Raw genomic sequence first — 22,309 nt, forward strand, 5'->3', positions numbered from 1 at the left:
CTATTATCGGGACTTCCCTGGTGGTCCAGAGGATAAGAATCTGCCTGCCAATGCAGGGGACATGGGTTCGATCCCTAGTCTGGGAAGATCCCACATGCCTTGGGGCAACTAAGCCCATGCACCACAACTACTGAGCCTTCGAACTGCAATGAGAGAAAGCTGTATGCAGCAATGAAGACCTAGCGCAGTCAAAAATTTTAAAAATAAGTAATAAAAAGATAGTCTATCACTAATGTAATGAGCCCATTTTACTAATGTAGGGAAGGAGAATAGGAGCAGATCTTGGGCTACCTAAGACGTGCAGTGAGGCTGTGCAGGCAGCCTTGGGCAGCACTGGAAAGGTGCACTATTGCCCCTCCCATGTAAAATCAAATTGATTTTGAGACTCAGTGGCCAGGGCTCTACTGGACCTCTTGCGTGAAGGCCTTTTATCAGTATATGCCTTTATGCACTTCGTGGGCTCCTGTTACTTGCAGCCAAAAGCAACTTTCTGATACAGACGTTAACCTCAAGGTTGGTTTTATAAGCTTCTTGGAAATTATGTTACTTGCACATGCTTTTGCTACATCAGCAACTTTGATTTATGCATCTAGGGTTTTTCTGTCTTCTCTATCTTCCGATGAAATTAATTGATCTTAGATGGGGCAGTCATATGTTGCAGTCATTCTAAGAAATCTCTGTGGCTTTATGTGAGAGGCCATTATACTTTGTTTGAAAATGACACAACAGCTTGGATAAAATTATGGTACTACTATGGTGGATGGCTGTCCAGTAGTCAAGACTCGGAGCTTCCAATTCAAGGGGTGCAGGTTCGATCCCTGGTCAGGGAACTAAGATCCCACATGCCACTCAGGCAAAAAATAAAATTAGTAATAAATAAAACTAATTCATGGTTGCTTAAAAAAATCCTTTAAAAATTATGGTATGACTGGACAAAGTTTCATAATGGACAACAACCTAGGAACAAATAGATACCTGATCCAAGAAAATCCAATTTTCAAATGGTATATTTCCTAGACACATTTTAATTTCTCAGCTCACAATCACTCAACCCAGCGTTCATACGTGTCTATAGTAATATGAAGTGCAATCTCGCTCAGTACTGACTTTGATGACATTGTTCTAGTTGCACCAATTCTCTTTTATTTTTTAATTACAATATTTATCCCTTGATGAATAATTTTTGAGCCATCAATCCCTTTTTGTGATTTGGGCATATAACACAACACAATGGAAACCGTGAAAATTGCACATATAATGAAGGGAAACAATAACACACACAGGAAAATTATATGAAAATAGCACCATTGCCTGAATGTTAAACTACTGTCTTTGGAGCCCAGGGACAAGCTTTAGGAGCACAATTATAAGGATATGGCAGGATTTCTGTGAAAGTCACTGGGATCAAATGTGTGAGATGCATGGGTTTAAAATTGTTTCTTGTCTTTTTTTCCCCCTCTAAAACAGTATTTAGGAAACCTTTGGAGGTCTGTGGAGCAAATTTTGAAAAACAACACTCTAAACCCCAATTCTCATAAGGTCTAAATTGGAGCCCAGCTTAATGAATTTCATCATAACTGGTCCTTCTGGAGACCCCCCAACTTCCAAATTCAAAAGGGTTTGGGACCCTATGGTGGATGGGGTGATAATTTGGGGTGGAGGTGAAGGAACGGATTCCCCTCAAATCACATGGTTAAGTGCCTCCCCTTCTGTTTTTCTAATTAAAACATCCACGTGGCCCGAGCACCTTCATGGAGGCAGCAGTAGGAGCTGTCCAGTGAATGGCCCGCTGTGCGTTGACTCCCAGCTCGGCACCAGGCACCACATTGACCGTTATGCTGAGACAGGTGGCATTATAATAAGAATGACCTTATTTAGGGGCAGCAGGTGCCTGAGAGAGGACTTCAAAGTGCTCTCCAGTCACCAACCATATGCAAATGATGTCATCTTCAATACATCCCAGGGTTTGTAAGAAGCATCCGTGTATTGCTTCACAAGCTGGGGAGTTCAGAAGTTATACTGTAAGTAAGGGGGAACCTCTGAGGATGGATGAGGATGCGTGGCAGGTTTAGTACTGTATTTTAGGAAGATCATCGGTGGTTAGTGGAGGAACAGAGACTGGAGCCTGAGGCTTCTGTCCATGGATTTCTAGGTAGAAATTCCAAGTCAAGTCCTCAGGTTGCACAGCAAGGATCCTGTCCTGGGATTTCCAGTTGGAGCCTTGACAAGACCAATGCCCCCTCCCAGGCAAGGTGATTTGTGCAAACACACTGCATCCTCTCAAGGACAGAAAGCAGCTGATCCCAGCTCCCCTCACTTGGAATGCTTCCCCATCAGGCCTGACTGGGGTGAGAGTAACCAGGCTAGGGAATCGCTCAGGGGAGAGCAGGTTCAAAGGAGAATAGGAGGTAGTTGCTTATCGGGCAAAAGTGAGAAGGCCAGGGACCCTCTCAGATGAGACAGTAGGACAATGGGAGGCAGTATCTTATTGGGCAGCTTGGGGGTTTCCTGTCTCGTTTTCTGGGACAGTCTGTTGGTTTGCTCCTTCCATCATTTCCTTGTACTGACGTTTGAAGAAACCAACCTGTTAGGGAGGAAGGAGAGAAAAAATCAGGAAGTCCAGTGGATGAGAAGAAAAGAGATGATGGAGAGGATCAGTGATCATCATTTCTGGAACCCTATGTTCCAGCACTATACTAAGAACTTTAAATAAACAGTGTCACTTAGACTCTGCCACAGTTCTGTGAGCTGGGCAGAACCACCTTCAGAATGAGAAACTAAGACCCATCATGGGCCAAACACATGCCAATGGCCAAGGAAAGAATCAGTGGTGGCATCAACATCAAATCCAGGGCTTTCACGTTCTAATTTGCCTTCCAGGGAAACATGTAAAGAGGTGAAGAAGAGCAGAAAAGAAATGGAGACAGATTAGAGGAGACTTGAGAATCAGACAGAAAGACATGGAGTCCACTGGGGACAAGTGATGTAACAGGTGGCTTCCCTGCTGGCTCAGCAGTAAAGAATCCACCAGCAATGCAGGAGACATGGGTTCGATCCCTGGGTTAGGAAGATCCCCTGGGAGAAAAACATGGCAACCCACTCTAGTATTCTTGCCTGGAAAATCCCGTGGACAGAGGAACCTGGTGAGCTGCAGTCCATGGGGTCGCAAAAGAGTCAAACACGACTTAGCGACTAAACAACAACAGATGTCACAGGTGGGAAGGGATCTCTTTAGGAAGAATTGGAGTCACAGGCTTGACTCCACGGTGAGCTCTTTCTTACACTATAGAAAGAGTGGGATCAAATGCTGGCGGTCTCAGGAGTGGGATAAAAACACTCACCTTGTACAGTAGGGCTGTGATGAGGGCCAGGAGCAGCAGTCCTCCCAGAGAGCTGCCCACAATGAGGGGGATGGGGTTGTAGACCTCATACTTCTCCAGCACCAGCTCCGTCTGGAGTAGAGATGACCCCATCAGAAAGGCTCAGGACTCCTGCTGTCCCAGACTCCTCCCAGGTCCCCTTGAACTTCCTCCCCTCCTTCATCAGGCTCTGCTCCAAGGGGTGGGATACAGAAGGACTCATGGGCTTAGGAACAACTGTCCTGCCTGGGGCTCTCCATCCATCCTGCCTCTCTCCAGGATTGCAAGCCCCCAACTCAGCATCACGGTTTTAGCATCAGGAACTGTCCGACCAGCCCTGCCCCTCCCTACCACATGGTCACTACCTGAGCTCTCAAAAATGTCTCCTGTCCTGGAAGCTGAGAATACACGAGTCTGTTGAAGGTGATTTCAGCCACGCTCACGACCAGCACCTTCTTCTGCTGTGTCTGCAAAAGAGAAGAGGAGAGCTGGGAACTAGCTGTAGTTGGATGGGCAGGAGGGCTCGGGGATAGAGAAACGCCCTGGCTTGAGGTAGGCACAGACACATCAGGCTCCACATGAGTCTGGGAAAGGACTCTGCTCTTAGAATTACACACCTGGCTGACCCAGCGGAAGCTGAGGTTGCCCTTCAGGATGAAGTCAAGTTCCTCCTGGATGCCAAAGGAGGGGATGTCACAGCGGAACCTTAGGCAGACAGCGATGGAGCAGTCCTAGAGACAGAGAAGTGGCATCATGCTAGGGAAAGATGGGTTTGAAGGTAGAAGGCAGCGTTCAACTGTCTGATCTGAGAGGAGCTGCCACATTGGAGCTCAAGCAGGCTGTTCAGCAGACATCCATCTGATATAATACGTATTCCTGAATCAAATCCCTCTGAAGTCTGGCTTCCAGTGGGGGACCGCCCAGGGCCCTCTCACCAGGACAGGCTTCTTCTTAAAGTGGGTCAGGAAATCAGACTCTGTGGGCGCTGTTCTCTCTGAAGAGCACTGAATGGAGGGGTTCTAGGAAAAAGGCACAGGGAGAAAGCATGTGAGGGGTCATCAGGGACTCACGAAGACCAAGGAGTCCAGGTAGGGCTTCCCTGGTGGCTCAGTGGTAAAGGATCCGCCTGCCAATGAGGGAGATGCAGGTTCGATCCCTGCATCGGGAAAGATCCCCTGGAGGAGGAAATGGCAACCCACTCCAGGATTCTTGCCTGGAAAATCCCACAGACAGGGGAGCCTGGTGGGCTACAGTCTATGGGGTTGCAAAAGAGTTGGACACAACTGAGCCATTAAAGAACAACCAAAAAACCACAGGGAGTCCAGGGAGAGGGCATTAATGGAGGACCCATAGAGCCTTTTGAGTACCTGGGGGTTGAGGACCTCTATGTCCTTCCACACGGGCACCTGGTTCAGCTCCATGGGCACTGAGATGTCGATGCTGACAGGCAGCTCCCTCTGCCCCAGGTTGTTCACCTGCATGGAGGTCGGTGAGGGCCAAGATCATGCCGAACCCCCTGCCCTCTCGGATCTCTGGCTCCTGGGCCCCCCGCCCCAGGCCATGTTCCCAAGTCACCACGCGTGCCTGGTATCTGTGCTGGGCCTCCCTGCTGCCCTCCTCCTGTGAGGCCGAGAAGTTGAGGTACTTGGTGGATTGTTCGTGGCTGCAGGGAGAGGAGGCAGGGGCAGATGAGAAGTTCCGTTAGGGCCTCCTGAGGAGACTTGGGGTGGGAGCATGACAGGACGGGTGATCAGAGGGCCCCTGGGCTGGTTGGGAGTGACTTAGGGTAACGGGATGGTTCAGGGAGCTGGGCTGGGCTGCAGGCTAGGTGCAGGCTTCCTGCAGAGGCTGTCCAGGGAGGAGACCGCCAGGGCAGCCAGGCAGGGGGGTGGGGTCACAGGGACTGCTGAGAGCTCTGTCTGACCCGGGGGGAGGGGGCCAGGGCCTGCCCTCTCTGTGCCTGGGTCTTCCTTTAGGGCCTCTGTGGACTCGGAGGAGGCCAGATGGGCGGGTGGGACCGGATGAAGGTGTAGGGAGATTCAGGCTGATGCTGCTGACGAATGTCTACTGGACCCACCCTTTCTGGCTCCCTGGGGTCTTCCCTGGGGCCCTTCTCTCCTGTTTCCTCAGTATTTCTTTCTTTCTTCCTTCCTTTCTCCCTCCCTCCCCGCCTCTCTCTCTTTCTTCCTTTCTGCTTGTGAGCTCTTAGTTCCTTGACCAGGGATCAAACCTATGAAACCTCAGACTCTTAGCCACAGGACCACCAGAGAATTCCCTCCTCAGCTTTTCTGGGCCTGGGGTTTGGAGGTGGGGGTGGGCCCAACACAGACTGTCCACTGGGTATCGCTGTAACCACACCTCGAGGCTGCCCTCGGTCCCCAGCCTGGCTCCTCACCAGGGGGCTGCTCTCACTTCCATGCCCCCTCCCCTGCCCCACTCCACTCCTTGCATACCTGCCCTTCACCTGCACCACAGAATTTCGAACCCCCACTCCTACTCTGAAGTGTCATCCTTCTCTAAGAAGGGCCCCTCCAAAACACCCCAGCTTGTCCTGGGGCCTCTATTAAATGTGGGCTATAATGATAATAACATCATAATTATTGTTATCAATAGCCACAAAAAGCACTTGATTGATTAGTAAGTGCTGCTAGTGGTGTCATCTACTTATTGAAAGGGTAGTAATAAAACTTAAATTTGAGGGACTTCCCTGTTAAGAATCCATCTTCCAATGCAGGGGACACAGGGAAGTAAGATCCCATATGCCATGGGGCCACTAAGCCCGTGAGCTGCAACTAGAGAAAGCCTGAGCACTGCAATGAAGACCCAGCACGGTCAAAACAAAACAAACTTAAACTCGGCAGAGGTTCAGCTCCTACAGAGAGAGAATTCCCTGCACCCCACAGTGTAATGGGCGAGGACCCATTGGAGGTCGTGGTGTGGCACCTGCTGATCACGGTGTAGACGGCATACTTCACGGGGAGCTCCAGCTGGAAGGCGGTCTTGCTTGTCTTGGGGCTGTTATTCTCACTGGAAAAAGAGGAGGATCCCAGCTGGCAAGTTCCCCAGGGGAGGAGACTGAGAGGGAGGGGGCGCTGCCCTGGGCCTGGCCCAGCTCACCTGCTCACATTGGCGGCAAGAAGCAGCTTGTCTCCCAGGGTGGCCGTGGGGGAGACGTGAAAGGTGACCGTGAAGGTGACCTGGGGAGGAGGCAGAAATGGGAGGAGGTCACCGAGGAGTGGGACCGCGTCGGGGCCGGGGAGGAGGAGTGGGCAGAAGCGAGGCTGACCTGGGCGCCCTCACGGAAGATGAGGTGGTTGACGCTACAGCGGGTGCTTCGGGTGCCCTGGGTCCCGGCGGGGGCGCTGTCACAGGTCAGGCGCAGGGAACGCGACTGCAGATGGCTCTGGGGAAGCACAGATGAACCAAGGCAGGTGAGAACTTGTTAGTGTCCCAACAAAACTCTATACAGAAATGACAGTTACCTGCAATTTACCTTAAGGTTATGTTTTGTTTTGTTTTAAATTTTTGGGCTTCCCTGGTGGTCCAGTGGTTGAGAATCTGCCTTGCAATGCAGGGGACACGGGTTTGATCCCTGGTCCTGGAAGATTCCATATGCCTTGGGGCAACTAAGCCCATGTAATACTGAGTCTGTGCTCTGGAGCCCAGGAGCCACAACTACTGGGGCCCTGGGGCCCTAGATCCCATGCTCCACAAGAGAAGCCACCGTAAGGAGAAGCCCAAGCACCTCAACTAGAGAGTAGCCCCCAATCACCATAACAAGAGAAAAGCCCTCCCACAGCAACGAAGACCCAGCACAGCCAAAAATAAAGAAATTGGTGTGACTTAAAAAAATTTTTTTAATCTTTAAACACTATCTGATCAAACTTCCTCCTGAGGTAGAAATCCCAGATATATTGTTAATAGCATTTCCCTTTTTTTTAATTCACAGTTCTTTTTAAAAGATTTATATTATGAAAATTTCAAATCTACTCAAAAGTGGAAAGACAAGATAAATCCACCCCATATCCCCATCACTCAGATTAAATTACCAACATTTTTCTACTCTGTTTTGTTCACCTGTTTTCCACTTTTTCTCCCCTAAATTATTTAAAGCACATTCCTAATATCACATACTTTCGATCTAGAAAGACTTCAGTGAATACCAGCAACAGATAAGGGTATTTTTTAACATAAGCACAAGACTCAACAAAATTAACAATAACTCCTTAAGATCAGCTGATATCCAAGTCATGTTAAGTCATTCTAAGTTGTGTCCAAAAAGGTGAATATTATAGCTCATTTTTAGAAGCAGTATCGGGTACTTCCCTGGTGGTCCAACGATTGTGACTCTACACTCCCAATGCAGAGGGCCTGGATTCAATCTCTGATCAGGGAAGTAGAGCCCATATGCCACTACTGAGAGTTCCCATGCGTCAAGGAAGATATCCCACATGCCACAAATAAGACCCAGTGTAGCCAAGTAAATAAATATTTTCAAAAAGTAAATAAAAGCCGTATCCAAAAAAGATCCACACTGGCATCTAGTTGGTGTGTCTAGAAGTACCTCCAGTGATAGTGTGTTCACCCTCACAGGGCAGCTGGCATTTGTCAATCCTAGACAAACATTCCTAGAAATACATTCATCATGTATTTCTTCATGCATTGATCAAAGTAAGCCTCCATTGGGAAGACTGGCTTAAGGGACACGTGGGAGAACAACCAAACATAAAATGTGGACCTAGCTTAAATGCTGGTTCAAATAAACCATTTAAAAGGATATATTTGAGACAATTAAGGAAATTTGATTATGGTCTAAACACCAAGAAATTATTCATTTCATTGGGTGTGATCATGACTATGGGGTCATGTAAGACAGTTCTACTGTCCAGAACAGTGAAACAGGAAGATGTATGATGACAGGGTATCTGGGATTGGTTTTAAAATATTTAAACCAAGAGAGGGTGAAAACAGATGAAACAATGTAACAAAATGCTGATGATCGTTGAATCTGGGCAATAATTTAGGAGGAGGTTTGTTGAACCACTCTCCTCTTTTGTAAATGTTTAACACAATTTTTCATAATAAAATGTTTGTTAAAAATCTCTCTTTGACTCCCTGTGGTCCTGGTTCTGTCTTCTAGAACAGGGATTGCCATATGGCAGCCCAGCACCAATTTGTATACATAAAATTTTATTGGAACACAGCCATGCTCATTCATACACATATTGTCAATGGCTGCTTTCACTTTACATCAGCAAGAATGAGGACATTGTGGGGCCCACAAAACTGAAATATCTACTCTCTGCCCTTTATGGATAAAGTATGCCAAGCTCTAATCTACAGTAACCAATAAATCCAACTCATCTTCCACAGGACAGTATTTTACTTAATTTTTTCTTTTCTATTTTATTTTCTGAGTCACAAGGCTTTTGGAATCTTAGTTTTCCTCAACCAGGGATTGAACTTGGGCCATGGCAGTGAAAACCCTGGGTTCTAACCACTGAACCACCAGGGAATTCCCCAGAAAGAGTGTTTTAAAATATTTGAAGGCTGAGTTATGTTCTCCTTTAAAAGAGAAATAGTTATACTATGTGTAATATAAAGAAATAGAAGGCAGGGTCCCCGCGCTTCTCACATTAGCATCGTCCTGGGAACTAATTCCTGACTGTCATTCTTAAAATGCCAAGCTCAGAGCTGAACACAGAATGAGTTGAGGCATGTCACAGCAAACACAGCCACATCCATCTAACCATGATCAGTCCAGCTCTCTTGGCTTTCAAGAATGCTAAACAGTAGAAGACCTGCCTGAGCATTGAACCCAACACAGGAGTCTCTGCTGGCCCCCTGCCATCAGCCTTTCCTTTCCCAGAGGGGACAGTACCTGGCCCCCAGTCACACGTCGGTAAGACAACCCTGGAGGGTAGAAGAAGGTGACTGCGGTTCCATAGGAGTCCTCGCCATCATTCCACACTCTCACTTTCAGGTTTAGCTCCAGGTTACTACCCACGATCAGGGTCTTCAAGCTAGCATTGGGGCAGAGGAGAGAAGGTGATTCTGTGACCAAGGCTGAAAATGGGGTGGGGATGAAATACAGAGTTGGGAAGTGGGGGGAGAGACAGGGACAGTGTATCTGGGTCCAGAGCCCTGGGTAGAGATGTTAAGAAGAGCCAGGAACAGGAGCCCTGGGTTCCAGGAGAGGGCCTGGGGAACTAGAGTAGGTCTAAGGGGCTGGACGCTCACTCTGAGACCCCAAAGGAGATGCTGAGGTCATCCTGGCAGACGTGATCTGCGCCACAGTTCTTCTCAAAGGGGAGCTGAGAGGGAAGGCAAAGCAGGGTTTTCCCTCAAGATCTAGAGTCCACCCCCTCCAACCCCTCTGGAAAAGGCCAACCCCAGGACTCACAGAGGTTGTGAAGTATCTCTGGGCGTCCACTGCCAACATAGGCTGGAGGTTTCTTAGGCTAGAGATGGGCTTGCCCACCAGGGAGAAGTTGAGACGCAAGATGATGGGGGTCACCGAGTCCTCCACACAGTCCTGGGGGATGGATACAGGAGGAAGCAAGAAACGCACCCTCGCAGCCACCAGCTGGGTCCCATCTCCTCATTCGTAAAATGCAGTAACAATGGTACCAACCCACAGCCCCTCGTAAACACTCATCACTAGGATCTGCATGTGGAACCACTGCTGTGGTTGTCCTTCATCTTGAGTATCCTTCCCCCAGCCTCCCACGGGCTCCCTCACTCTACTCAGGGTCTCCCCAGACTGTTCCCCATAGCCCCCTGAAACCCTCTCTGTTCTCTCTTCAGCTTTATCTCTCTTTCTTCACTATTATCTATTATCTAGGAATATTATCGACATCTATTATCTAGGAATTTGATTCGCTTCTGATCTTCCCCCATAGCTCCCTCTGGTCACGATCATTTTGTCCACTGCTGGCTCCCTAGTGTCGAGGACAGGACCTGTCTCAGAGGAGTGGCTGGATAAAAGAATCCCAGCCCAATGCCCCATGGCTCTCCAAAGCAGCCTTAGGCTTCTACCTGAAATCCAGCCGTGTAGCCTGCAGCTGATGCAGCCAACCTCATCCATCCTTCACTCCCTTAGTCATTCAGCTAACCTGTGTTAAGCCCCTCCTGCTTTCCACTTGCCGTTTGGGGGTGGAGCCAAGGCGAGGACCAGAACACATTCCTGCGTCCCTACCCAGCCACCACCCCCTACCAGCCTCAGGGTCGCCTCCCTCCCCAGGACTCCTCACCGGAAGGAGCAACCTCACAGCCTCACAGTGCTGCTTCAGCCCCAGCTCTCGAACACGGGTCAGATTCCGAGTCCCCGTTTCTTGGAAGATGGCACGAGAACTCAGGCGGCCGGGGTCAAGGGTTAGGTCAAAGGTCACAATGCTTTGGAGGTTAACTGTAGGGGAAAGTGGGGGATGGAAAAGGCTGAGAGAGAAAGAGGACCTCCCCAAGTGGGCAAGGGCAAGGGAAGAGACAGAAGCCCTGGGCTTGGGGACTCCCAGGGTCACGTTATCTTGGGTCAGGGGGCAAACGACTCACCCAGCTGGTTCTTGGAACTTTGGGAAACTTGGAGGCAGACAATGGCCTTGCCCAGATCATGCGGAAAGGTCACCAGCTGCTGACACTCATACACAGACCTAGCGATCTCTGCAGGTGTGATGTGAATGTTCGCCCACATCCTGAGCACAGGTCTGGTCCTGTGGGTAGAACACTGATCTGAGAACAAGCCTCTGGTTCCGGGAGGACAACCAGGGAGGGTGGTTAGAGAGGCTGGTGTCCTCGCAGGCATGGGACCACCCAGTGGGTATGTGTCCTTACCTGAGCAGCAGTGCGTGCCCCTGGGCCCCCACAGCCACGTCTGCCAGTCCATCCTGGGTGAGGTCCTGACCCCCGCTCAGCGACTGCCCGAAATACTGGAGGCTGGGGGAGAGCTGGGCGCCTGTGACCCGCTGGCCAGAGAGGGAGCGGCAAATCAGGTTGTTGTTATTATTTAGTCACTCAGTCGTGTCTGACTCTTTTGCGACCTGGTGCTATAGCCCACCAGGCTCCTCTGTCCATGGGATTTCCCAGGCATGAAGAGTGGAATGGGTTGCCATTTCCTTCTCCAGGGGATCTTCCTGACCCGGGGATCCAGCTCGCCTCTCCTGAATTAGCAGGTGAGTTCTTCACCACTGAGCCACCAGGGAAACCCAAGTCAGGTTGAGGGTGAGATAAATAAGTTGAACAGAAGCAACAAGAGGAACAGGGAAGAGGGGATGAGGGAGACAGAATGGAGGGGTGAGCCGTAAAAAAAAAGACAACTCCAAGAAGTACCTAAAAAAAGGAAGTGGGAGTAAAGAAATAGTGACTAGAGACAAAAGATTTCTAGGACATAAATGAAGAAGTGGAGCTGGAAAGACTGGGCTGGTGACCTGACTTTTATTCATTCACTTGGCTAGTTCATCTCAGGTTCCTATTCTGGCTCCTTCACTTATGAGCCATGAGATCTTAAGCCAGGGGTCAGTCTTTCTCTACCTCAGTTTCCTTATCCCTCATCTAGGATGATAACACCTCAGAGCACTAAATAAACTAACTCATGGAGTTCTTAGAACAGCACTTGGCATACGGTCACTACTCAGTAACTTACCATGATGAGTATCAGGGCTAGAAGGGTCCCTCAGCAGTCACCCCCATGTCCCTCATTCTCCTCTACCTCTTGCCCCTGACAACCAATAATCCACTTTCTGACTTCGTGGATTTACCTATTCTGGGCATTTCATGTAAACAGAATCACACAATATGTGGTCCTTTGATGGATCCAGCTTCTTTCACTAAGCATGTTTTCAGGGTTCATCCATGTTGTAGCATGTTGTAGCATGTTGTGTTGACACATGTAGCATGCGTCAGTGTTTCATTCTTTTCATGGCTGAATAATATGCCACTGTGTGGGTATACCACATTTTCTTTATCTGTTCATGAGTAGATGGGCATTTTGATTATTTCCCCCTTTTGGTTGTTACATATAACACTAATATAAACAATCATGTGTAACTTTTCTGTGTACGGACCTGTTTTTAATTCTCTTGAGTGGAACTTCCGGGTCACCCAGTAACTCTAGTTTAACCTTTTGAAGAGCTGTTTTCCAAAGTAGCTGCATCATTCTACATTCCCACTTATAGTGGTTTAGTATGCCACATACTTTCACATCCTCATCAACACTTGTTATCATCTGTCTTTCTGATTCTAGCCATCCTAATAGGTGTGAACATGGAACAACAGACTGGTTCCAAATAGGAAAAGGAGTACGTCAAGGCTGTATATTGTCACCCTGCTTATTTAACTTCTATGCAGAGTACATCATGAGAAACACTGGGCTGGAAGAAACACAAGCTGGAATCAAGATTGCTGGGAAAAATATCAATAACCTCAGATATGCAGATGACACCACCCTTATGGCAGAAAGTGAAGAGGAACTCAAAAGCCTCTTGATGAAAGTGAAAGTGGAGAGTGAAAAAGTTGGCTTAAAGCTCAACATTCAGAAAACGAAGATCATAGCATCTGGTCCCATCGCTTCATGGGAAATAGATGGGGAAACAGTGGAAACAGTGTCAGACTTTATTTTGGGGGGCTCCAAAATCACTGCAGATGGTGACTGCAGCCATGAAATTAAAAGATGCTTACTCCTTGGAAGGAAAGTTATGACCAACCTAGATAGCATATTGAAAAGCAGAGACATTACTCTGCCAACAAAGGTCCGTCTAGTCAAGGCTATGGTTTTTCCTGTGGTCATGTATGGATGTGAGAGTTGGACTGTGAAGAAGGCTGAGCGCCGAAGAATTGATGCCTTTGAACTGTGGTGTTGGAGAAGACTCTTGAGAGTCCCTTGGACTGCAAGGAGATCCAACCAGTCCATTCTGGAGATCAGCCCTGGGATTTCTTTTGAAGGAATAATGCTAAAGCTGAAACTCCAGTACTTTGGCCACCTCATGCGAAGAGTTGACTCATTGGAAAAGACTCTGATGCTGGGAGGGGTTGGGGGCAGGAGGAGAAGGGGACGCCAGAGGATGAGATGGCTGGATGTCATCACTGACTCGATGGACATGAGTCTGAGTGAACTCCGGGAGTTGGTGATGGAAAGGGAGGCCTAGCGTGCTGCGATTCATGGGGTCACAAAGAGTCTGACACGACTGAGCGACTGAACTGAACTGATGTCTCATTGTGGTTTTGACTTCCTGATGACTGACAACTAATGATGCTGAACATCTTCTTATGTGCGAATTGATCCTTTGTATATCACCTTTGAAAAAAAGTCTTTTCAGATCTTTTGCTTATTTTTTAATTGAGACTTCCTTAACTTTTTCCCTCCCTTCTCAGCCTGCCCCACCCAATGAAGGGCTCCTGCCTATGGGTATCCGGCAGGATTACTGATGGCAGGAGACAATAAAGTCATGACATCCAGGGAGATGAAGGGGTAGGTGGACAGGCAGACTGAGGCTCCCAGAACTAAACCGATTGGCAAAGCGAGCCAGATAGAGGTGGAGCTCCCGGTCAGAGACAAGAGGTTGGAACCTCCCTCACCACGATTCTTGATCCACTATAAACCTTGGACAGGTCACGGCACTTCTTTTCTCCATGCCCCAGATTTCATCTTTAAAATGTCTTTGCTAATGCCTGGCCTGTGTATGGGGTAAAACTGCTAGGGGATTGCAAGACTTGGGTGGAGAAAGTATCAAGTCACCATACAAAGTAATGTTAGTCACTCAGTCATGTTCAACTCTTTGTGACCCAGTGGACTGTAGCCCACCAGGCTCCTCTGTCCATGGGATTCTCCAGGAAAGAGTACTGGAGTGGGTTGCCTTTCCCTTCTCCAGGGGATCTTCCCGACCCAGGGATCAAACCCAGGTCTCTTGCATTGCAGGAAGATTCTTTACCATCTGAGCCACCAAGAATCCGTCTATACGAATTAAAGAATTACCAATGTTTCCATTTTGGAAGCTCCACAGATTTTGCTTGACGCCTACTAGGTGCCCAGTTCTAGGCAAAAGAGGTAAGATGAGGGAAAGAAGAATTATCCAGGTGGCAGTGTCAAAGACAGGAAGCTGCCAGGAGGAGGTTTGTGGCAAAAGGGATTGTGACCAAGCCTCACCTGGCTGTGGGAGGGGCTGATGCCCAGTTCTGAGGTTCCATGGAACAGGTAGACAGCACCCTGGTTCTCCTGCTCTCCCGGGGCCCCAATGGCCACATCTGCCAGCCTGTCCCCATTCACATCCCCCAGCGCTGTCAGGGCTGCCCCAAAGCGGCCCCAGGGGTGGCCCGGCTCCCCTCGCAGGACAGCATCACACTGCCACTTAGCTCTCTGCAGAACAAAAACAGTGTCAGGTCCACCCCAGGCGACCCCTCCATCCCACAGCCAGACCCCACCCAGCCCGAGTCTCATCACTACTCACCCCCCGGGGAAAGGGGCACACGGACACCTGGCCCCCCTGGGTCTGCTCGTAGAAATGAGGGGCCCCGATGAGGATCAGGTCAGAGCTACTATCTCCATTCACATCCACAGAGCAGAGGGAGGCCCCGAAGTAGGAGCCGATCTGGAAGGCAGAGTTGGGAGTCATCCTGTCTGCCCTCTGCCAGGGGCACGCCCTGGGCCAAGTCCCACCTCTCCCCAGACACCAACACCTCCCCCAGAGGCCCTGCACCCGCTTCCTCTCCTCCTTCTCTGCCCCTGGAGACCCCCTCCACACTCAACCTGGGTCCCTGTGACTTCAGCCTGTGGCCTCCATTGCCTGGACACCTGGGTGAAGAGGACCACCTTCCCGGTGTGCTGATGGCGGGGCGCCCCCAGGATCAGGCTCTGTGCCCCCCTCCAAAGGGCCAGCTCTGTGGAGTAACCTGAAGGGGCCAGGGTCAGCACCGAGGCTTCCCCACCCTCGTCCCCTCATCCCCCACCCCCGGGCCCCTGTCCTTCCCAGGCAGCCCATCTCCTGCCCAGCCCCCAACCGCAGCCTTGTCTCACCCAGATACGAGTCCCTCATGTCCACGTGCTCCTGGGACATGTTGATGAAGGTGGGGTTCTTATTTGGGGGGTACAGGAAGGCACCTCCAGACCAGCTGAAGCTCCCCACAGCCCCCAAAACTGGTCCATCCTGGAAGGAAAGGATTCCAGGGTGAGCAGGTGGGAAAAAGACAGCCTATTCTGAAGAAATGCCTGCCGCCCACTCATCAGATACCCACTCTTGCCTTCCCTCCTCTGTCTCTGCCTAACCCTACATCAATGGGCTGAAAGGGGCCCCACTTACAGGCATGAACACAGCACTGAAGCCCTCCTGAGACATCTCCAGTTCGAAGGAACTACTGCTTATGGTCTGTGTACCTGGGGAAAGGTATGACACCTAGGTTCTATGGGGGAAGGACAAGCTTTGCCAGGTTCAGGGAGAATCTCAGCTTTAAGAGGATCTCATGTGTGTGCTATGTGCTAGATTGCTTCAGTTGTGTCCGACGCTACGTGACCCCATGGACTGTAGCCTGCCAGGCTCCTCTGTGCATGGGATTCTCCAGATAAGTATAGTGCAGTGGGTTGCCATGCCCTTCTCCAGGGGATCTTCTTGACCCAGGGATCAAACCCACATCTTCTGTGGCTCCTGCATTGCAGGTGGATTCTTTACCACTGAGCCACTGAGGAAGCCCAAGAGGATCTCATGTTGGAGACTAAACACCTAAAGGGAGGAACTGGCCCATGACAAAGGAGTCCATGTTCTAGAAGAAAAAGGATTTATAGGTGAGGGCTTCTGAAGCGAGTATTTCCATCTCTGACTTACCCTCAATGGCAAAAATCTTCTCTTTCAGTTGTTTCTGAATGTCTCGCAAAGCATCAAAGTTCTCCACTTGAAATACATGCTCTTCAGAGGGTGTGGAGGCAATGTCGATTAATTCTTTCAAGGACTTTTTGTATCGAAATGCTGATCCCACCTGTCCCCAGCAAAGACCAACTCAGTGAAAATAATCCAAACTATAACATGCCTGCTGGATGCTGGGCTCCTCCAGTAACCCTGCCAGGTTAATATAATTACAGCCAGCGAACAGGCAAGAAAAATGAGGCTCAGACAGCATGGAGGAGTTTAAGGAAAAGGATGAGAGTCCTCCAGGCTGGGACAAAGTTTTCATCCTGAAGGCAGAAGAAGCTAAGAGAGCTGGGGGGTTCTGTCCTTGAAAGGGAAGGTGCCCTAAGAGGACTTGAGAGGAGGAGGTAGAGTAAGGGCATCCCCCCATCCTACCCCAATTGCATATCGGATGATGCCGGCGGCCTCAGCCCGGGGAATGACATCCTCGTAGCCCAGGTTTTCTGTTTTCTCCCCATCAGTGATGACGATGAGGATTTTGGAGGCATCTTTTCGGGCCCCGTAGGCGGCACTGAACAGCTTATCTCTGTCAGAGAAGATGAAGGTCCAGAGGCCAGTGAAATGAGCCGCTGCTTGGCCCCTGATGCCTTTGTGAGAACGAGGGGATGCTCTGTCCCACCCGGAGGCCCCTGGCTTGGTCAGGAGACCACAGCCTGAATTTCAGTGCCCACCTCCCTTCCGCACCGAGACAGATGGGGCCGTGAAGGAAGACTCAAATGCTTTAGGGGAGGACCTGGGAGGAGTCAGGACTCACGTGACAAATAGGATGGCTGAGGCCGTGAACGTCCACTGTCGCAGCTGCCGAACGGAATTCAGGAGGCTTAGTGGGTCTGAGCTGGTAGCGAAGTCTTTGAAAGCGAAGTGCACCGTGAACGTGCTGGAGAACTGCACCAGGGAGAACTGGGAGAACCAAGCAGCGCTGAGGGTCAGGCCGAGGCAACGCCACCTCGAGGCTCCTCCCACAAGCCTCCCCCGGGGCGGGGCGGGGCTACACCCCGGCCTTCCCGCCCTCGAGGGCACACCTGGGAGCTGGGACGCTGGAACTGGCTCATCACGGCCTTCACGAAGTTCAACATTTTGTTAAAATCTCTGGAAGAGATGCTGCCTGAGCCGTCGATCAGAAAGGCGATGTCCTGATCCTGCCTTGGGCACTCTAGGGGAGGAGATGGCACCAGTCCCCAGAGGGACACTCACAAAGCCCGGGTCTCCTGGCCACAAGACGAGGAGTTTCCCTCCCAGGAGCTGCCCTGACTCCTGCCTAGAACAGGATCCCTTGGTCTCCCAAAGTCTCTAAAGAGGCCACATCTGTGATTCAGCTGCTCACACCTGGTTGATTAAAAAGTGACAATTCGTCCAGTCCAGATGGTGAGAGGCTGGGGCCCCTCCTTCTACCTCGACTGTCCGTGTCCCGCCCCCTGGCCTTTCTCCACCTTCTCTCCCACCGTCCCCACTGTCCAGCAATAACAGGACACTGCTCCAGCCCCTGTCTCGGGGTCAGCACCAAACTACTTTTGTTAAATATTTAAACAAAATCCATCCTCAGAAGAGACAGCTCGGGGACTTCCCTGGTGGACCAGTGGTTAAGAATCTGCCTGCCAATACAGGAGACATGGTTAGATCCCTGGTCCTGGAAGATCCCACATGCTGGGGGGCAACTAAGCCTGCACACCGCAGTTACTGAAGCGGGTGCATCCTAGAGCCCGTGATCTACAACAAGAGAAGCCACCGAAACTGAAAAGCCTATGCTGCTAAGTCACTTCAGTCGTGTCCGACTCTGTGCGACCCCACAGACGGCAGCCCACCAGGCTCCCCCGTCCCTGGGATTCTCCAGGCAAGAACACTGAAGTGGGTTGCCATTTCCTTCTCCAATGCATGAAAGTGAAAAGTGAAAGTGAAGTCGCTCAGTCGTGTCCGACTCTTAGCGACCCCATGGACTGCAGCCCACCAGGCTCCTCCGTCCATGGGATTTTCCAGGCAAGAGTACTGGAGTGGGGTGCCATAAAAACCTATACACTACAGCAAAGAGTAGCACAACCCTCCGCGCCCCCGGCCACGCCCCCACCCTCCCCGCCGCTACGCCCCCGCCCGCCACAACTAGAGAAAGTTCTTGAGCAGACCCAGGGCAGACAAAAATAACATAAATACTAAATCAATATTTTTTTTTTTTAAAAAGAAGAGGGAGTCCCGCTTGACTTGGCTCTCTGATGGAGATTCCTGTCTAGCCCCTAGCTTCCCCCTTCTGCCTCTGAGGCTTCCCAGCAGAAATAAGGGTGTCCTGGTGGAAGCCCAGGGGCCTAGGAGGTGCTGGGAGGGGCACCCCAGTCAAAGCCCCGGATGTCAGTCTCCCCAAGGGCTTGGGTGTGAATGTGGAACCAGGAAGGGACCTTGGTCTGCCCCGGGTGGGGTCTGAGAAGCTTACTGTTTCACCTCCTCATCCCCCATCCCCATCAGCACAGGGGAAGCCGGGTCCTCAACCTGTACTCACACACACACGTGTACATACACATATATACCACACACACACACATCACACACACAAACACACATACAACATACACAAATACACATACACACTCAGGCACATACATACCAACACACACATACACAACATGCACAAACACATATATACATACATCATACACATGCAAACATACATACAACATGCACAAACACATATACACATACACACTCATACACATACATATCAACACACACAAACATATACAACATGCACAAACACATACACACACTCATACACATACACAAACACACAGGCAAGTGTACACACAACATGCAAAAATACACGTAAACATCACACACATACATATACATACACACAGACGAATAAACATACATACAACACACACAAATACATATATACATTACATACACACATACAAACACGCACATACGCACAACATACACACAAACATGCATAAATATATATATATATCACTCTCATGCACATACATATACATACACACACGTACACATTTACACACACACACAAACACACACACACATACATGCACACTGCTCAGACTGCCTGTATCCTCATCACCTTTCCCAGCCTGCTGCACAAATCAATTGGTTATATACCACAGGGTAAAATGGGTGAAAATAAATGTCCTTCACTCTAAAAATTGTAGCAGCTGGCATAAACTGAGCCCTCGCCACTGAGGCACTGAGCTGAACCCTGGCCGTGCACCATCTATGTTAGTCACAGTGTCGGGTGTGCTATTATTCCCATCAAACAGACGAGGGCATTGAAGCTCAGAGAGAGAAAGGCCCTAGAAAGACCCTGCACTGGCATAGTGATGAGGCAAGTGTAAAAGCAGGTGGTGGCCTCTCCAGGCATGTTTGGATTCACTGTGCCCTCCAGCGAAATTTTTTTTTATGGATCCCTCTGGTTTATCCACTCTGGTAAGAGTGTTCCTTGCCCCACGGCAAGCCCCTGTCAGATGCGTGTAGGTTCCTCAAAGGACTCAGTGGCCCCAAACACTCACCCTGCAGGGCAGCCGGGATCCTCTTGACCTGCCGAAACGGGGAGGCCAGCAGGAAGCAGGTCCCGGTCAAGTGCATGTTCTCCCGGCATGCGTGGTGCACGGTGGGGCCACAGGCCTGGGGACAGAGGGGCTTGGTGGGAAGGGTTGTCTGTCACACCCTCCCGTCCAAGCACCCCCACCCTCCACGAGACCCCCAGCACCAGAGCCCTAGATCCCCACGCATTCTCTCAGGATGCTCCTGTGACCCAGGGCAACTTACCAGCAGTTGAAAGGGGTTGGTGGTGGCTGCCATGGACAGGCCCAGGGACATGTTCACAGCCTCTGGAGGCACTGAGGGCACAGATGTATGCATGGTCACCTTCAGGTCAGAGGAGGCAGGGGGCACCTCAACTCTAGGAGATGAGGCAGTCTGACAGGTGAAGGGAGCTTTTGGTCTTGATGGAGCTATGGGGGCGCAGGGGTGGGATGGGAGGGAAGACTGTGGGAGAGTCAGGAGGCCTGTCTGAGGCTCAGGGTCTGCAGACAGAGCTGAAGCCAGGGATTGAGTCTCCTGTGTTCCCCACAGACCCACAGAGCATGGGAGCCTGAACCTGGGTGCCAGCCACGGGCAGCCACTCACCCTGCAGGGGGATGGCCTCACACTTCCCCGTGCCGTAGTCACACGAGTAGAGGCCGCCTGTTTGATTGGCAGCCTTTACCTCCCGGGGGGCTCCAACCACCAGCCTGGGGGGAGAAAAGAGCACGGCAGCTAAGATCATGGATGCTGGAGCCAGACTGCCACTTGGCCAGTTTGCTTTCCCTCTCTAAGCCTCAGTTTCCTCATCTGTAAAGTGGAGATTCATAACAATCTAAAGTCCACATGAGAGAGATTTTGGTTTCTTTCATTCTCTAGTATATGTCTGGCTCCTGAGACATACAGTAATAGATGCTCAATAAACATTTGTTGAGTGGTGGCTTCCTACATCATATGGTTGTGGTGAGGATGAAATCAGTGCCCATCCAAAGGTGCCTGGCACTTAGTGATTGCTCGATAAAAAATGAAGTTAGCTGTGGTCATTGACGTCGCAAGATGGCCCTTCTTCAGTCCAGTTCTTCATAGCCTTAGGGGAAATTGCCATGGCAGACAGAGGAGAGTTTGTGAATAAGGGAAGGATGTGGGGAGAGACCAGCCCTGTGCAGGGAAGGAGTTGATGAAAGCCAAAGACACCACAGTGTCCTCACCATTGGGCATACTGAACCACACTGTGTCCAAACCCAGGGCTGTCCACACGGAAGGTTGTCGGTTGCTCTGTGTCCAAGTTGAAGCAGAGAGAGGACACCGGGGCTGGGAAGGAAGGCGAGGAGACAAGCTTTGAGGAAGGGTCTCCCACCTCCTCCATCTTCTTTGCTCCCAGGCTGCCTCCCCCTACTACCCCTCCAGGCATAATGCCCCAGCATCTCCTGGGCTTCTGGACCCCCAGCCTCAGGCCTCTCTCAGCCCTGTTTGCCTCCTTCAGATGGTCCAGAGATAGCTGTTCCTCCACTAGTCTGCTACCAAGTTTCATTTCTCCATTGCCACAGAGCAACGCCCAAATAGACCTCTTTCCCCATACCTCCCTCAGGGCTCCCATGAAGGAGAATTCAGGAAAACTTGGGGCCGAACAGATGCAGCAGACAGAGTACATGATTGACTTCTTCTGCCTACTTGAGACACCTCTGCATTGTCCAGGCAACTGGCCTCTCTTCCAGCATTTTCTCTCGAACACCCCTAAAATTGATTCAGCATCCTCTCAACCTCCACAAACCCCAGATCCTCAACCTGGTATAACTCCAGATCCCTCCCCTAAAGCCTGAGTTCGAAAAGTCATTCTTGGCTCTCTCTCTAGCTTGACCCCCATCCTCTCCTCCCCACCATGACCCTCGGCTTACCCATCAACAGGAAGAGAAAAACCCGGGTCCTGGTCATGACAAGAAGGTCAGATGTGGGCATCAGAGCACTTGAGCCCCAAAGGGAAGAGCTGGACCAAGATGCCAAGGAAGCCAGTGAGCAGAGAGAAGCTCAGGAGGCCAGATGCAGGGAGGGAAGTTGTCAGCATGACTCAGAGGTGGGGGTGGAGAATACAACTGAAATAAGCAGAGAAAGGGGCAGGCAGCCTACAAACACTGTGTCCAGGAGTCTTTCTAAGCAGAGATGATATGACTCGCTTCTCTTGTCTCTGCAACCTAGGCTGGGGTGGATGCAAATCTCCTGCCCCACCCCACCTCTCCCACGTTCTCTTATTGTACAGAAGAAAGTTTCCCCCTGACCTTGAAATGTCAATGAACCAGGGGATGGGAAAGGGTAGATGCCAGGGTGTCTTCAGACCCCTAAGAGAGGCTCTGGGAAGAATCTTCCACTTTGGACCTCTGGACCCTAGGAGGAAGGCAGAGTGGGTATTTGTTCATCACTTATTCAACAAATCTAATTTGAGGCTGATTGTGTAAGCCATCTCTCAGCAGGATGGGAAAACACAAACCACAAGGCCCCAGCTTTGGTGTCAGTGGAGAAGGCAAACATGTAAACAGCAAGACATTGCTA

At 50.4% G+C, this 22,309-nt stretch overlaps 1 protein-coding gene across 1 annotated transcript; it reads right to left on the minus strand.

Moving 5' to 3' along the window:
* Positions 1-1,007: 1,007 nt before the first annotated feature.
* ITGAX (integrin subunit alpha X) lies at positions 1,008-21,828 on the minus strand. Its single transcript, XM_027527184.1, has 30 exons — positions 21,661-21,828; positions 20,974-21,076; positions 20,372-20,475; positions 20,012-20,082; positions 19,753-19,867; positions 17,269-17,399; positions 17,001-17,146; positions 16,622-16,772; positions 16,166-16,316; positions 15,647-15,720; positions 15,364-15,493; positions 15,097-15,239; positions 14,798-14,938; positions 14,497-14,706; positions 11,190-11,320; positions 10,911-11,068; positions 10,613-10,767; positions 9,763-9,894; positions 9,600-9,673; positions 9,241-9,382; positions 6,646-6,762; positions 6,477-6,556; positions 6,303-6,386; positions 4,944-5,022; positions 4,727-4,834; positions 4,295-4,378; positions 3,977-4,090; positions 3,725-3,826; positions 3,342-3,452; positions 1,008-2,584 (listed from the first exon to the last, which is right to left on the minus strand). The coding sequence occupies exons 1-30, from the start codon at positions 21,719-21,721 to the stop codon at positions 2,486-2,488; spliced, it is 3,501 nt and encodes a 1,166-aa protein (XP_027382985.1). The 5' UTR covers positions 21,722-21,828; the 3' UTR covers positions 1,008-2,485.
* Between the last annotated feature and the right edge of the window lie 481 nt (positions 21,829-22,309).

The sequence above is a fragment of the Bos indicus x Bos taurus genome, chromosome 25, assembly GCF_003369695.1.
Source record: "Bos indicus x Bos taurus breed Angus x Brahman F1 hybrid chromosome 25, Bos_hybrid_MaternalHap_v2.0, whole genome shotgun sequence".
NCBI classification, from domain to species: domain Eukaryota; kingdom Metazoa; phylum Chordata; class Mammalia; order Artiodactyla; family Bovidae; genus Bos; species Bos indicus x Bos taurus.

Excerpts from the sequence above, each read along its gene's own strand:
- ITGAX (XM_027527184.1), bottom strand. The coding sequence starts at position 21,721 with ATGCCCACATCTGACCTTCTTGTCATGACCAGGACCCGGGTTTTTCTC. Across the intron at positions 20,476-20,973 it reads GTGGTTCAGTATGCCCAATG|GCTGGTGGTTGGAGCCCCCC; the intron begins GTGAGGACACTG and ends TTCTCCCCCCAG. Across the intron at positions 15,240-15,363 it reads CATGAGGGACTCGTATCTGG|GTTACTCCACAGAGCTGGCC; the intron begins GTGAGACAAGGC and ends TGGCCCCTTCAG.